Here is a 15618-nt window from a genome sequence, read left to right as displayed (position 1 = left end):
CACTCACGCCCGTAGCCATGAAGTGCTTTGAAAGGCTGGTAATGGCTCACATTAACACCATTATCCAGAAACCATAGATCCACTCCAATTTGCATACCGCTCAAACAGATCCACACTGCCCTTTCCCACCTGGACAAAACGAACACTTATGTGAGAATGCTATTCATTGTCTACAGCTCAGAGTTCAACACCATAGTGCCCTCGAAGCTCATCACTAAGCTAAGGATCCTGGGACTAAACACCTTCCTCTTCAACTGGATCCTGGACTTCCTGACAGGCCGCCCCCAGTTGGTAAGTGTAGGTAACAACACATCCGCCATGCTGATCCTCAACACGGGGGCCTCTCAGGGGTGCGTGCTCAGTCCCCTCCTGTACTCTCTGTTCACCCACGACTACATGGCCAGGCACAACTCCAACACCATCATTAAGTTTGCAGACGACACAACAGTGGTAGGCCTGATCATCGACAATGACGAGACAGCCTATAGGGAGGTCAGAGACCTGGCCGGGTGGTGCCAGAATAACAACCTATCCCTCAACGTAGTCAAGACAAAAGGAGCTGATTGTGGACTTACAGGAAAAGGAAGACCGAGCACACACCCATTCTCATCGACGGGCCTGTAGTGGAGCAGGTTGAGAGCTTCAACTTCCTTGGTGTCCACATCAACAACAAACTAGAATGGTCCAAACACACCAAGCCAGTCGTGAAGAGGGCACGACAAAACCTATTTCTCCTCAAGAGACTAAAAATATTTGGCATGGGTCCTGAGATCCTCAAAAGGTTCTACAGCTGCACCATCGAGAGCATCCTGACTGGTTGCATCACTGCCTGGTATGGTAACTGCTCGGCCTCCGATCGCAAGGCACTACAGAGGGTAGTGCGTACGGCCCAGTACATCACTGGGGCTAAGCTACCTGCCACCCAGGACCTCCATACCAGGAGGTGTCAGAGAAAAGCCCTAAAAATTGTCAAAGACCCCAGCCACCCCAGTCATAGACTGTTCTCTCTGCTACCGCATGGCAAGCAGTACCGGAGCGCCAAACCTAGGACCAAAAGGCTTCTCAACAGCTGTTACCCCAAAGCCATAATACTCCTGAACAGGTAATCAAATGGCTACCCAGGCTATTTGCATTGTGTGCCCTCCCAACCGCCAACCCCTCTTTTACACTGCTGCAAATCTCTGTTTATCATCTATGCATAGTCACTTTAACTATACATTCATGTACATATTACCTCAATTAGCCCGACTAAGCAGTGCCCCCGCACATTGGCTCTGTACTGGTACCCCCTGTATATAGCCACGCTACTGTTATTTTCACTGTTTGAAATTTTTATTTCTTTACTTATCTATTGTTTACCTAAAACATATTTTTTACTTAAAAATTGTACTGTTGGTTAGGGCTTGTAAGCATTTCACTGTAAGTTCTACACCTGTTGTAGTCGGCACGATTTGTATAAAGAATATTAAAACTCAAGTGAAACAGTAAAACAGTTAAGGAAACAGATGAGAAATAGTTGCTATCTATTATTCTGTACTGTATGTCGTCTGTTTGCTTTAGATAAAGAGAAACATGTAAGCTGCCAGATGCCACAGGTGCCAAGCAGGAAATGACCTAGCAATTATACTGCGAGTAGACTACCTGACCTAGCAATTATACTGAGAGTAGACTACCTGACCTAGCAATTATACTGAGAGTAGACTACCTGACCTAGCAATTATACTGCGAGTAGACTACCTGACCTAGCAATTATACTGCGAGTAGACTACCTGACCTAGTAATTATACTGAGAGTAGACTACCTGACCTAGCAATTATACTGCGAGTAGACTACCTGACCTAGCAATTATACTGCGAGTAGACTACCTGACCTAGCAATTATACTGAGAGTAGACTACCTGACCTAGCAATTATACTGCGAGTAGACTACCTGACCTAGCAATTATACTGCGAGTAGACTACCTGACCTAGCAATTATACTGAGAGTAGACTACCTAACCTAGCAATTATACTACGAGTAGACTACCTGACCTAGCAATTATACTGAGAGTAACTACCTGACCTAGCAATTATACTACGAGTAGACTACCTGACCTAGCAATTATACTGCGAGTAGACTACCTGACCTAGTAATTATACTGAGAGTAGACTACCTGACCTAGCAATTATACTGCGAGTAGACTACCTGACCTAGCAATTATACTGCGAGTAGACTACCTGACCTAGCAATTATACTGAGAGTAGACTACCTGACCTAGCAATTATACTACGAGTAGACTACCTGACCTAGCAATTATACTGAGAGTAGACTACCTGACCTAGCAATTATACTACGAGTAGACTACCTGACCTAGCAATTATACTGCGAGTAGACTACCTGACCTAGCAATTATACTGCGAGTAGACTACCTGACCTAGCAATTATACTGCAAGTAGACTACCTGACCTAGCAATTATACTGCGAGTAGACTACCTGACCTAGCAATTATACTGCAAGTAGACTACCTGACCTAGCAATTATACTGCGAGTAGACTACCTGACCTAGCAATTATACTGCGAGTAGACTACCTGACCTAGCAATTATACTGCGAGTAGACTACCTGACCTAGCAATTATACTACGAGTAGACTACCTGGTCTTTGTGTTAGTGTAGGCCCAGTGCTTCTGTAAGCCAATTTATGCCCCAGCAATGGCCTGTGTGACTGAAAATCCAACCCTTAATCACATTGACACCTGAGCAGCAGGTAAAAAGGTCACCGTCACCGCCTCATTGCCCATCTGTGTCCTACTCTGCATAACACACATAGCCCTCCGCCCCACCATCCGTCCTACTTCACCCATACAAATTCCTACACAGCCCCCATGTCAACAGAAATACGGAATGCAGACAATTCGTCAAGATAATGAATATTTATGACTGCTGCCTCCTGCTCCCTTGAAGCCAGACTGCTCCGCTTGATATCCATTCATGCTGCAGCGGAGAGCACCAGTAACGGGAAGCAATCTCCCAGACCGAGGGAGGTGAGGAGCTCCCCGCACCAGACTCCCTCTGGCACGAGATGGCTATCGTTACTGTTGCAGTGGCAATCTCACTCCGCAAAGGAGAGTATGACACTGAGGTGATAGTGGCACCATGGTGATTACTGGTATGCGGGTTTGGCCATCCTCAGCTCTCAGCCCAGTCAGCCCCCTCTGGTCTAGGGCAGGGTCTAGCCAGGATTCAGCCCAGCTGCTAGGACATCCCCATATATTCCCCTCTTTCACCCCCACTGTACCCCTCTGCCAGAGCAGGTCATTACATGTAATATATGTATTGACTGCACATGGGGGATGGAGAGTAGAGAGAGGGTGACCACTGGTGATTGAGAGATGGAGAATTCAGTTTGGGAACAGCCAGCAATTTTACAGTTCAAGTGGAATGAATAGAAAGTGACCAGTAGCTGACAATTTGTCTCAGATCATTTTCAAGGTCACCCAAGTACAGGAGACCAGCATGTGTTGAATGTGGGTCTCATATCACTCCAACAGGTCCTGGAGTACTGACTGTTTCCACTTCCTCCGAGGTTAGAATGACATGGCTTCTGACTTTGAAATGTTCTGTCAAACAAGAAACAAACCCTTGCTCCAGAACCCACATAGCAAAGGTGTCTAATTGTGAGCATAGCCTTTCTCTACAGTATTCCAAGGACTGTTTTCTCCCTCCAAATCATGGTGCAAGAGTACCCCCCAGAGGTGAGACAGAGCACTAGCTGCTGTCTGTCCGCTATACAACCTGACAGGATCCATTTCTAAGATCTAATTTACTCTTCCTTTGGCTAAGTTAACATTTATCATACATTGTATATCATGTTTCCCCACCTAATTCGCCAAAGGATCAGAATGATGCTGCTAAGTGGAAAGAAAAGTGACTATGACAAGTAATTGCTGACAATTATATTGTGGGCTGGTAGTGGTGGAGGGCGCCCTTTCACATCGGCTCACGGCAGGCTGCGGAATGAGACAGAGATTATACCAAATAAATGAGGGACATTGTTTATTTGGGAGTAATTGAGGACTGCTATGGGGAGTGAGTGTACATCCCCTGAACAGATCATTTCAGGAGGAGGGTTTTATGAGCATGTGTGTGAAAGCACTATCTGAGATCAGACCCATGAGTGATGGGCAGGGTGGAGGCAGATTTAGGTGTACCCCACTGGGTTGTCTGGGACTGGGTTGTTATCTCACGTTTAGAGGGAGGTGTGTGGCTGTGACAGACATGTCCCCCCCCCCATATCCCACAGGCTGGCCTGGTAGGCTAAATGTATGATAAATCCACTGCCAGCGTCTTTTACATTCCCTAAGCAATTCATCTTTATTTACAAGCAATTTGGAGTGTGTGGCGTTAATTAGAGGTAGTGTGTGATCTGAGCCTGTGTTTCCTCCGGCTTGCCTCCCTGCCTGGCTGCTGCTGTAAATCCTAATGACGACGGCTTTCAAATTCCACGACGCCACCAAACAACAACTGACGAGCCCACACTCAATCACTAGGGAAACGCTGTGGAAGGAACAGGGGAAATTAACGAAGGCTCACCGCACCAATCAGCATGCAGGCAAATCAATCCAGGGCTTGAGTCGTTTCCTCCCTTCATCCCTCCCACCCACCGGCTCATGGCTAGTTAATCCCCTACAATCCTGCTCCTGTGGCCAGTCTGGGCGACAGACAAAGAGAGCCACAGGTAGAAGAACAGAGGATTTAGAGACAATAGGCAAGGCTCCAGACAGCAGGTAAGACAACTGATTCATTTGTCATTCAAAGTTTTTGGCAATGCCACTTTTAAAAGAACCCTCTGTCTCACTAACATAGAAAGAACTGTCATTAAAGCAACAGGGTGGAATCCACACATATGGAGCAGCCTCAGGCGTGAGCAGAGAGAGACAGGCTCAATGTGATGTGGGATGAAATAACTCAAACAGATGGAATAACTAAACATTTTTGCAGCACTGGGGAGCTGACAGTAAACACAGACCAACACAGTGACCAATTTGACCAGTGAAAGAAGTAGTTCAGCAGTTCATAGAGGGCAGCTTATATCTTTCCACAATCTCACTTTAGCCAACCACACATTTCAGTCTAACTTTCATAAGACAATCAATGGCTATCCACACACACTATCTGTCTCCACTGAAGTTATTTCAGAATCAGGAAGACTTCCGGGGCATCCCTGATCACCTCAGCCGCCCAGCAGTATTTCCCACAGGAAGTAAGCATTGTATCAGAACATCCATTCAGACATCTCCTCTGGGTAGTAATAACTGCATAAACATCCGCTACGTCCTGCTAATGTGGTTTTTTTAACCTATGAGGAGGCTCCTGGGAGCAGTCCTGCAGAAACACCTCAATGACCAACGGCACTGAGCAATTTCTACACATGACGACCAACAGACAGGCTGGATAGTCATATTAGACATGGCTGAGCCAATCTCCCACTGACACCATGCATTTTCATCAAACATCCAATTTGGAGCACAACTCAATTTGAGGCGAGGTGAGGAGGGAGAGATGAGGATGATGCACACCCAATAAATCACATACTGCCATCTCTTCTCTTCAGGGAGCCCATGCATGGATTATTCCAGGCTGTGCCAAGTTAAGTAGCTGCCAGTTGCCACCCCGTCCCGCCCCCCTTGTCATGTCACACACTCTGTTTCCCAGTACATCCTCCAGGAGACAAGGTTTATAAATGCAAGAAAGCTGCTCCCTCCGCTTGACAAATGAGCTTTCAGGGACTGTGTCGGGCAAATGGGAATGAAGATAAATGTGATATAATAGTTGGATAACAACCTGCTAGCCCCTGACAGACACCATCAGTTCCACCATTCTTTATGGGAGGGACAGTCACTAAAACAATGGAGCTGAGGCTTGTCTCCTATTCTCTCTTTCCTGCCTCCTCCTCCTCCTCCCTGTCTTTGGTTGTTTCTTTATTTGTTTCCTCTTCTCTTTCTGTTAGAAAGGTTGCAAAAAGAAGACAATAGAGAGTTGTCGTCTGCAACAAACCTTGGAGAACAAGGTCACCCACGATTCCCCTAGGATGACGAAACACGTGAACTAAAGAAACATCTTCTGTGGTAAATCGTGATTGTCCCTGACAAAACTGGAATCCTGATTGTGTGCCTCTAGTCCAGAATGTTCCAACCTGCACACAGGTGGCATAACACAACTAAATGGGGTCCCCTGAGTTTTGACTAGGACCAAATCACACCTCATTCTGGCGTTTGTGAGACCATACCTGCAGCCAGCTGCTGACAGAGAATCATCAAGAGAGGGAGGGATAGAAAGAGAGAGAGAAAGAGCGAAGCAGAGACAGTGAAAGAGAGAGAGAGAATGGAAGAATCTAACTGGCATCTGTGCTCTGTACCTGCCTGGCAACAGACAGAAGTAAAGGAAGGTTAATGTAATGTGGAGAAGTGGGGGACATAATGGGATTCTGATGTTTTCATTTGGTGGTGACAAGGTGGGCCTGATCTGTTAAGAGAAGTGCAGGAGATGAGCAAAGATGGGGCCTGATGACACACGTGTGTGTGTGTGTGTGTGTGTGTGTGTGTGTCTAACAGAGCCTCTGGCAAACCTCTCCAGAAGCTCAACTTCTCATCATGTTGGGCACAAGAAGAGAAGTTAAAGAAGAAAATAGTCATTTGAGGCAGCCATAGATCTAAAATAAATTATATATACAAAGATTCATATATACCCTCTGTCATAGGGCACAGGGTGACCTATCAGATTGGATGATTGCAGCAGAGTCGCCCTGCTAGAGGCGTCCACATCCCTGAGGACTTGTCATGGACCAACACCAACACTCTTGTTAAGAGGGCGCAACAGCCTCTACTTCCTAAGGCAGCTGAAGAAATTAGGCAGGCCAACCCTTTTCGAAATACTACTGCTGCACCATCGAGAGCGTTCTGACCGGTTGCATCAAGGCCTGGTACAGGTATTGCTCCGACCACGGGACCATGCTCCCACCCATCCAGGATATCTTCTCAAAGCTGTTCTCTCCCTTACTGTTGGGCAGACGGTATCAGAGCATAAGGTCTGATACCAACAGGCTCAGAGACCGTTTCTATCTACAAGCCATCAGACTGCTGAACACTTGAACTGGACTGAACACCTGCTCTGATTCTCCACACCTTAACACACATGCACACATACATTCATGCTACACACACACACATCACAACTGCTGCTACCAGACTTGAACACTTTAAACTGAAACTTGGTGGTGGAGACAGGAACTCTAAGACAGAGGCTGAAGCTGAGGGATTTAACTCAGGGATATACAGTGTATTTCATTATCTCCTTAATGACGACTGCACAGGTCACAAAGATTACCACCTCAGTTCTAACTCAACCTCTATCTAGGGCAGAGACACGGGTACTTTGAAAAAGTTACTTTAAGTACTTTAAGGCAAATTCTATTTTTTGTTGAGAATTCTGTAATTGATACAATGATTATCTAGGGATCTGAGATAAGCTACAAGACCAAAAGTATGTGGACACCGAACATCTCATTCCAAAATAACACGCATTAATATGTTTGTCTACGGAGATTTTTTTTTAAATGTAACCTTTATTTAACTAGGCAAGTCAGTTAAGAACAAATTCTTATTTACATTTATGCCTACCCCGGACAACGCTGGGCCAATTGTGCGCCGCCCTATGGGACTCCCAAACACAGCCGGATGTGATACAGCCTGGATTCGAACCAGGGACTGTAATGACGCCTATTGCACTGAGACGCAGTGCCTTAAACCGCTACGCCACTAGGGAGCCCATAAATTAGATTAGATTGCAGGGCTGTGTGCTCTATTTTATACACCTGTCAGCAACGGGTGTGGCTGAAATAGCCGAATCCACTAATGTTAAGTATATATACTGTAATTCATATAAAAATGTGTAATCAACTCCAACTATGCATCATGGGTAGAAGACAGAATGACATTTGGAAACAGTTGCGTAATCTGGGAGATGTTTTTTGCTTGTCGGTGTCTCTCTGGGCTGCCCTGGGTTAGGCCTTTATGAGTAAGCCGGGAGATGTTTTTTGCTTGTCGGTGTCTCTCTGGGCTGCCCTGGGTTAGGCCTTTATGAGTAAGCCGGGAGATGTTTTTTGCTTGTCGGTGTCTCTCTGGGCTGCCCTGGGTTAGGCCTTTATGAGTAAGCCGGGAGATGTTTTTCGCTTGTCGGTGTCTCTCTGGGCTGCCCTGGGTTAGGCCTTTATGAGTAAGCCGGGAGATGTTTTTTGCTTGTCGGTGTCTCTCTGGGCTGCCCTGGGTTAGGCCTTTATGAGTAAGCCGGGAGATGTTTTTTGCTTGTCGGTGTCTCTCTGGGCTGCCCTGGGTTAGACCTTTATGAGTAAGCCGGGAGATGTTTTTCGCTTGTCGGTGTCTCTCTGGGCTGCCCTGGGTTAGGCCTTTATGAGTAAGCCGGGAGATGTTTTTCGCTTGTCGGTGTCTCTCTGGGCTGCCCTGGGTTAGACCTTTATGAGTAAGCCGGGAGATGTTTTTCGCTTGTCGGTGTCTCTCTGGGCTGCCCTGGGTTAGGCCTTTATGAGGAAGCCGGGAGATGACTCCCTTTGAGTCACGTAACGCGTACTCAGAATGCAGCGGGGCACCACCCCTGCTCTGCTACATGGCTTCCCCTTTTGAACTGCTCAAATCCCCAGTAGCGGGTTAAGGGTTAAAAGCAGCGCTCACCTCACCGCTGACTGAACAAAAAGACAACAGAAAATGCTTACAATGTTCACAATACAATTGGAAGAGGCATTTCATAAACATGTAAAACTTTAAATGACATCTATCCAAAAGCTATGAATAGTAAGAACCAGTACTAGTGGAGGTGGTGGAGATGGAGATGGTGGCAGGAGAAGACAGGAGAAACCCCTCCTCTCATGCCAACGTGAACAGCCAGCCCCAAAGGGACGGATTCCTTGGCAGTGAGCGATTAGGACTGGATCAACAAAGGAAATTGTGCCGCTCCTCACCGCTTTAAAGCCCAAATCCCCAGACAAAATTGAGGGAGTCTGGGGCCTCGCGTGGAAAACAGCTAAGTCAATAGCCAATAATGAGCTCTTATTTACCCAGCTGGTGGCGAAATGCTAAGACGCCCAAGGACCCCAAGGACCCAGCTGGGCCCGAGGCCGACAGCCAAAACCACATTCTAACCCAGCGCATATTTGTCTGTGAAAATTTCAGGCAATTAAGTAAACAAGCATGCTGCATTTGGACTGTGATGCATGCAAGAGAAATAAAGAAGATGGGAGACATACTACTTCTCCCAGGGAGGCACCAAGCATGTGAGTGACAGGTGCCATGTGTGGGGCTGAGAGGGCTCCGTGGGCTCCGAGCGCGGACTTGGTGCTTTCATAAGTGACGAAGAACGCAGCAGCTGAAACCAAGCAGAACCGTCACAGTTTAGGGATCATTAGTCAACCTGCATACAGCAATTCATAACACTGGGTAGAGTGAGAAAATGTGAGGGGTTGGAAAGAGGGTAGAGAGAGAGGGTTGGAGGGATTGGAGAAGAAGGGTGAGTAGGGGTGAGAGAGCGAGAGAGGGTGGGTAGAGTGAGAGAGAGGGTGGGTAGAGAGAAAAAGAGTAGGGGAGAGATAGAGAGTGGGGGAAGGAGGGAGAAAGAAACAGTGGGGGGAGGGAGAGAGAGAAAGAGAGACACGTTACCACTGTGTATATAGACATATGACATTTGAAATTACTTTATTATTTTGGAACTTCTGTGGGTGAAATATTTACTGTTAATTTTTTATGTTGATTCCACTTTTGTTTATTATCTACTTCACTTACTTTGGCAATGTTAACATATGTTTCCCATGCCAATAAAGCCCTTGAATTGAATTGGGAGAGTGAGTGTGTGTCAGTGTGAGCGAGAGAGAGAGAAAGAGTGGGGAGGCTATACAGACACGCCTGGTGCCCAAATTGATGACGTACAGTACCAGCGTGAAAGTGAGCGTGAGCATGAGAGAGAGAGAGAGAGAGAGAGGGGAATGCGAGAGAGAGAGAGAGAGGGGAATGTGAGAGAGAGAGAGAGAGACAGAGAGGGGAATGCGAGCGAGAGAGAGAGAGAGGGGAATGCGAGCGAGAGAGAGAGAGGGGAATGCGAGCGAGAGAGAGAGAGAGAAATGCGAGAGAAATGCGAGAGAGAAAGAGAGAGAGAGAGAGAGAGGGGAATGCGAGAGAGAAAGAGGGAGAGTGGGGAGACAGAGAGAGAGAGAGAGAGAGAGGAATGCGAGAGAGAAAGTGAAAGAGTGGGGAGACAGAGAGAGAGAGGGGAATGCGAGAGAGAAAGAGAAAGAGTGGGGAGACAGAGAGAGAGAGAGAGGGGAATGCAAGAGAGAAAGAGGGAGAATGGGGAGACAGAGAGAGGGAGAGAGAGAGGGGAATGCGAGAGAGAAAGAGGGAGAGTGGGGAGAGAGAGAGAGAGAGGGGAATGCGAGAGAGAAAGAGTGGGGAGACAGAGAGAGAGGGGAATGTGAGAGAGAAAGAGAAAGAGTGGGGAGACAGAGAGAGAGAGAGAGAGAGAGAGAGAGAGAGAGAGAGAGGGAATGTGAGAGAGAAAGAGAAAGAGTGGGGAGACAGAGAGAGAGAGAGAGAGGGGGAATGTGAGAGAAAGAGAAAGAGTGGGGAGACAGAGAGAGAGAGAGAGAGAGAGAGGGGAATGTGAGAGAGAAAGAGAAAGAGTGGGGCGACAGAGAGAGAGAGAGAGAGAGAGGAATGCGAGAGAGAAAGAGAAAGAGTGGGGAGACAGAGAGAGAGAGAGAGAGGGGAATGCGAGAGAGAAAGGGAAAGAGTGGGGAGACAGAGAGAGAGAGAGAGAGGGGAATGCGAGAGAGAAAGGGAAAGAGTGGGGAGACAGAGAGAGAGAGAGAGAAAATGAGAGAGAGAAAGAGAGAGTGGGGAGACAGAGAGAGAGAGAGAGAGAGAGAGAGAGAGAGAGAGGGGGAATGCGAGAGAGAAAGAGAAAGAGTGGGGAGACAGAGAGAGAGAGAGGGGAATGCGAGAGAGAAAGAGTGGGGAGACAGAGAGAGAGAGAGAGGGGAATGCGAGAGAGAAAGAGTGGGGAGACAGAGAGAGAGAGAGAGAGAGGGGAATGCGAGAGAGAAAGAGAAAGAGTGGGGAGACAGAGAGAGAGATAGGGGAATGCGAGAGAAAGCGAAAGAGTGGGGAGACAGAGAGAGAGAGAGGCTATACAGACACGTCTGGTGCCCAAATTGATGACGTACAGTATCATTCAAAAGTTTGGACACACCTACTCATTCAAGGTTTATTTTTATTTTTACTATTTTCTAGATTATAGAATAATAGTGAAGACATCAAAACTATGAAATATCACACATGGAATCATATAGTAACCAAAAAAGTGTTAAACAAATTAATATATATATATATATATATATATATATATACATACACACACAGGTGTGACTTGGAAATTATTTCCTTCTTAATGCGTTTGAGCCAATTAGTTGTGTTGTGACAAGGTAGGGTTGGTATACAGAAGATGTGTTTGGTAATTGACCAAGTTCATATTATGGCAATAACAGCTCAAATAAGCAAAGAGAAATGACAGTCCATCATTACTTTAAGATATGAAGGTCAGTCAATACAGAACATTTCAAAAACTTTCAAAGTTTCAAGTGCAGTCGCAAAACCCATCAAGCGCTATGATGAAACTGGCTCTCATGAGGACCCCCACAGGAATCGAAGACCCAGAGTTACCTCTGCTGCAGAGGATATACGTTCATTAGAGTTACCAGCCTCAGACATTGCAGCCCAAATAAATGCTTCACAGAGTTCAAGTACAGACACATCTCAACATCAACTGTTCAGAGGAGACTGTGTGAATCAGGCCTTCATGGTCAAATTGTTGCAAAGAAACCATTATCTAAAGGACACCAATAATAAGAAGAGACTTGCTTGGGCCAAGAAACACAAGCAATAGACATTAGACCGGTGGAAAACTGTCCTTTGGTCTAGAGTCCAAATTGGAAATGTTTGGTTCCAACCGCCGTGTCTTGTGAGACGCAGAGTAGGTGAACGGATGATCTCTGCATGTGTGGCTCCCACAGTGAAGCATGGAGGTGTGATGGTGCTTTGCTGGTGACACTGTCAGTGATTTATTTAGAAACCAACATGGCTACCACAGCATTCTGCAGCGATACACCATCCAATCTGGTTTGCGCTTAGTAGGACTATCATTTGTTTTTCAACAGGATAATGAACAAACACACCTCCAGGCTGTGTAAGGGTTATTTGACCAAGAAGGAGAGTGATGGAATGTTACATCAGATGACCTGGCCTCCACAATAACCCGACCTCAAACCAATTGAGATGGATTCAGGATAAGTAGGACTACAGAGTGAAGGAAAAGCAGCCAACAAATGCTCAGCATATGTGGGAACTCCTTCAAGACTGTTGGAAAAGTATTCCTCATGAATTTGGTTGAGAGAATGCCAAGAGTGCGCAAAGCTGTCATCAAGGCAAAGTTGATTTGTTACTACATGATTCCATACGTGTTATTTCATAGTTTTCATATCTTCACTATTATTCTACAATGTAGAAAATAGTAAAAAATAAAGAAAAACCCTTGAATGAGTAGGTGTGTTCAAACATTTGACTGGTACTGTACGTCGTCAATTTGGGCACCAGAGGTGTCCGTGTAGCCTTTCCCATCTCATTAATACGTTTGTGAGCTGCTCTCATTTTATTATTCAAATTATTTAATCAATCAACAGTTGTGGGCAAACATAGGCTGGTCGTACAAGGAAAAGGCTAACAATAATAAAACATTTGTTTCATGTATTTACTTAATTATTGAAGAGGTTATTTGAGTAAACATTAATAAACAAGCCAATCAGATGCTCTCCATGTGTAGGCTTTATTACGGTGTGTCAACAGGTAGTCTTTCTGTGGGGTCTTAGTGGTGACAGAGACTAATAATACGTTTCTCACCATTGGGAAAAGAGCCGATGGCAGCAGATGGAACCCCTGCATAGATGCCACGGAAACCCCCAGCCTTGGTGAAGCCCTGCTGGCTCTGCAGTCTGGTCTTAATGGTGTCCAGGGGGAAGAGGGTGAGGTCCACGCACATCCCAGCACAGCCCCCCGCCTAGCATGTAGCGAACAAACACAGTCATCTTCAGGCATCTCAGAAACACTGCATAGTCTAGCAGAGAGAGATGACACACAGAGACAAACACTCATCCGGGAAACTCGACTCACACTCATACAAAAATCCAAATACACACACCTACCTACCTCTGAGAGACTTAAGAGATATTCTGACAGCATAGTGATAAGGAATTCAACAAGGAGCCATTGTTTTTTCTCCCACACTGAGCCATCACCATAACGAACATGTCCTGGAACAGTTGGATACGTTACTGTCTTTCCCTACTTTTAACCCATTTGGAAATAATTAGGAACAGGCCATTCTGAATGTTTTCCATGATGCTGGTACTAACTCAAATAATTATGGTTGAGCAATGACATTATCTTTGGGTACTGCCCAACCCCTTTGGTCCAGTGCAACATTTACACCTGTTAAGGAAGTGATTTGCTGGACCATAGTCCCGTGATGAGTTACATTGCCTGACCTGGAAATTTGCATTAGTTTCCCGAGCAAATACCAAGACTTTAGCTCAGCGGGCTAGCATAGTCCTGCGGTCTGCAGACGACCCAGATTCTAACCCAGATGGTCATACAATGCACACATTTAGGAATAAGAACATAAGGCCCTTTATACTAAGTTGCTATTATAACTGTGTATTAGCACGGTAATTACTTAGGATACAACATTGTGTCAATATGTTGTTACATAGCCTAGTATTTGCTTTGTAATACCATAATAGCTAATGGAGTGAAGTGGCTGTTGTATGTGTTAGTCATTTTTCCTTCTGAAATAGGTGCACACGTTGTAACCTTTATTTAACTAGGCAAGTCAGTTAAGAACATATTCTTATTTACAATGACGACCTACCCCGGCCAAACCCTAACGAGGCCCTATGTGCGCCGCCCTATGGGACTCCCAATCACGGCCGGTGGTGATACAGCCTGATATGAACCATGGTCTGTTGGGACGCCTCTAGCACTAAGATGCAGTGCCTCGGCCGCGGCGACACTCGGGAGACCGTAAACTTTGCATTGGTGCAAAGGAAATAAGTCTCTAAAAGTGTAGCAATGTTGACTATTGGAATGGGTGAGACAGATCATACGGTCCTTATCAAACTATGCTGCGTTTACCTTTCTGTTTTCCTCATCAAACTCACCCATGATAACCACTGACATCTTTACCATATTATAGCAAGCACAGTAAGCACACTTGCAGAATGACACACAACACTGCATAAAATAACACACTTGAAAAGGTCAAGTGGTGTTGTAGCTGAGCATTTTCAGCTAGCTAATGGTGTTGCCAGTACTTCCTTATCCATTACTGACCTTCCAAGTGAGGGTGACAGTTCATTGTGAGCCAAACCTTTGCTGTCAGCGGTGCTGAAGACTAGGGACAGTTAGCACGCAACATTATCGTGAGCACTTGTTTAGGCAATAATGCAACATCGTTTTGGCTGTTAAATTAGTCGAAATACAGACAATTTGCTTGCTTGCAAGTTAGCTTAATTATTATTGCAAGCACGATAAGAAGACGAGCAGCGTGGTATTACACGATGGAGGAAATTAAAGACATTACCACTAGCGAAGCAGTGAATTCTCTTTTTTCCATGTTAGCTGTTCACAGTCTTCTATTGTCAGCTTTCACGTTGCCGTTCTGAGAATGATTTACAACTATGGGGCATTTTTTGACACTTCACTGCAGTCAACATTTGCTTATCAAGGACGCTGCCATCTTTGTTGAATGTATTTCCGCGTGACGTCCTATGAGTAACCTGCGGATCACGAGAAATATCTTCTTCGGGGGGTTTATCGGCGGCTGGCATCTGACGTTATGGTGCATTACCGCCACCTACTGTACTGGTGTGTGGCCCAGAGACACGGAGAAACTACTGTAAATCCTATATGTCAGACCCGTTTCTCTTAAAAAATATAACAAAATATATGACTGTATCTAATGATGTTTTACTCTGTATGCTCTTTAAATTCAATACATGTAACCCCTTCTCCCTCATACTGGATCCAGTGGAGGCTGCTGAGGGGAGGATGACTCATAATAATGTCTGTAATAGAGTGAATGGAATGGTATCAAACACATGGTTTTCATGTGTTTGATACCATTCCATTCACTCAATTATAATCCATTCCAGCCATTATGATGAGCTGTCCTCCCGTCAGCAGCCTCCACTGACTGGATCTCAAAACTTCTCTTTCCCTCAATGCCCACACTATCTCAATACATGCTCCACTGTCTCTGTTTCCTGGCAGTAATCACACCTTCCTGTTGGATGCTTTCCTATCACATTTAATGTCTTAATCAACTGGCTGTGTCCCACCCAGCCTCGTAAAGATGTCCTCCTCTCTTCTGCCTCTTCCTGCCATCCTCCCCTCCCCAACTTTCCTCTGCACTTGGAATACATGCCAGACCTTAGTGTCTCTGTTTCATTGTTACCACCATTTTTGCAC

General features: G+C 45.7%; 1 protein-coding gene across 3 annotated transcripts in view; it reads right to left on the bottom strand.

The window, feature by feature from the left end:
- Positions 1-14926, bottom strand: part of slc25a26 (solute carrier family 25 member 26) — a 75238-nt gene extending 60312 nt beyond the window's left edge. For 2 of the 3 annotated variants that reach the window (XR_010458844.1, XM_029683614.2), the window contains exons 1-3: positions 14732-14926; positions 12994-13150; positions 9297-9415 (exon numbers count right to left, since the gene is read on the bottom strand). Coding sequence is in view for 2 of the 3 variants with exons in the window: in XM_029683614.2 (XP_029539474.1) it covers positions 9297-9415; positions 12994-13150; positions 14732-14764 (309 nt within the window). In the remaining variant the exon portion in view is untranslated. The remainder of the gene's footprint in view (positions 1-9296; positions 9416-12993; positions 13151-14731) is intronic. The other variant, XM_029683613.1, reaches the window with a different exon arrangement.
- Positions 14927-15618: the final 692 nt, after the last annotated feature.

Source organism: Oncorhynchus nerka, linkage group LG15 (assembly GCF_034236695.1).
Source record: "Oncorhynchus nerka isolate Pitt River linkage group LG15, Oner_Uvic_2.0, whole genome shotgun sequence".
Classification (NCBI taxonomy): domain Eukaryota; kingdom Metazoa; phylum Chordata; class Actinopteri; order Salmoniformes; family Salmonidae; genus Oncorhynchus; species Oncorhynchus nerka.
Note: the sequence above shows the minus strand (reverse complement) of the source record. Positions and strands in the feature narration are given on the sequence as shown.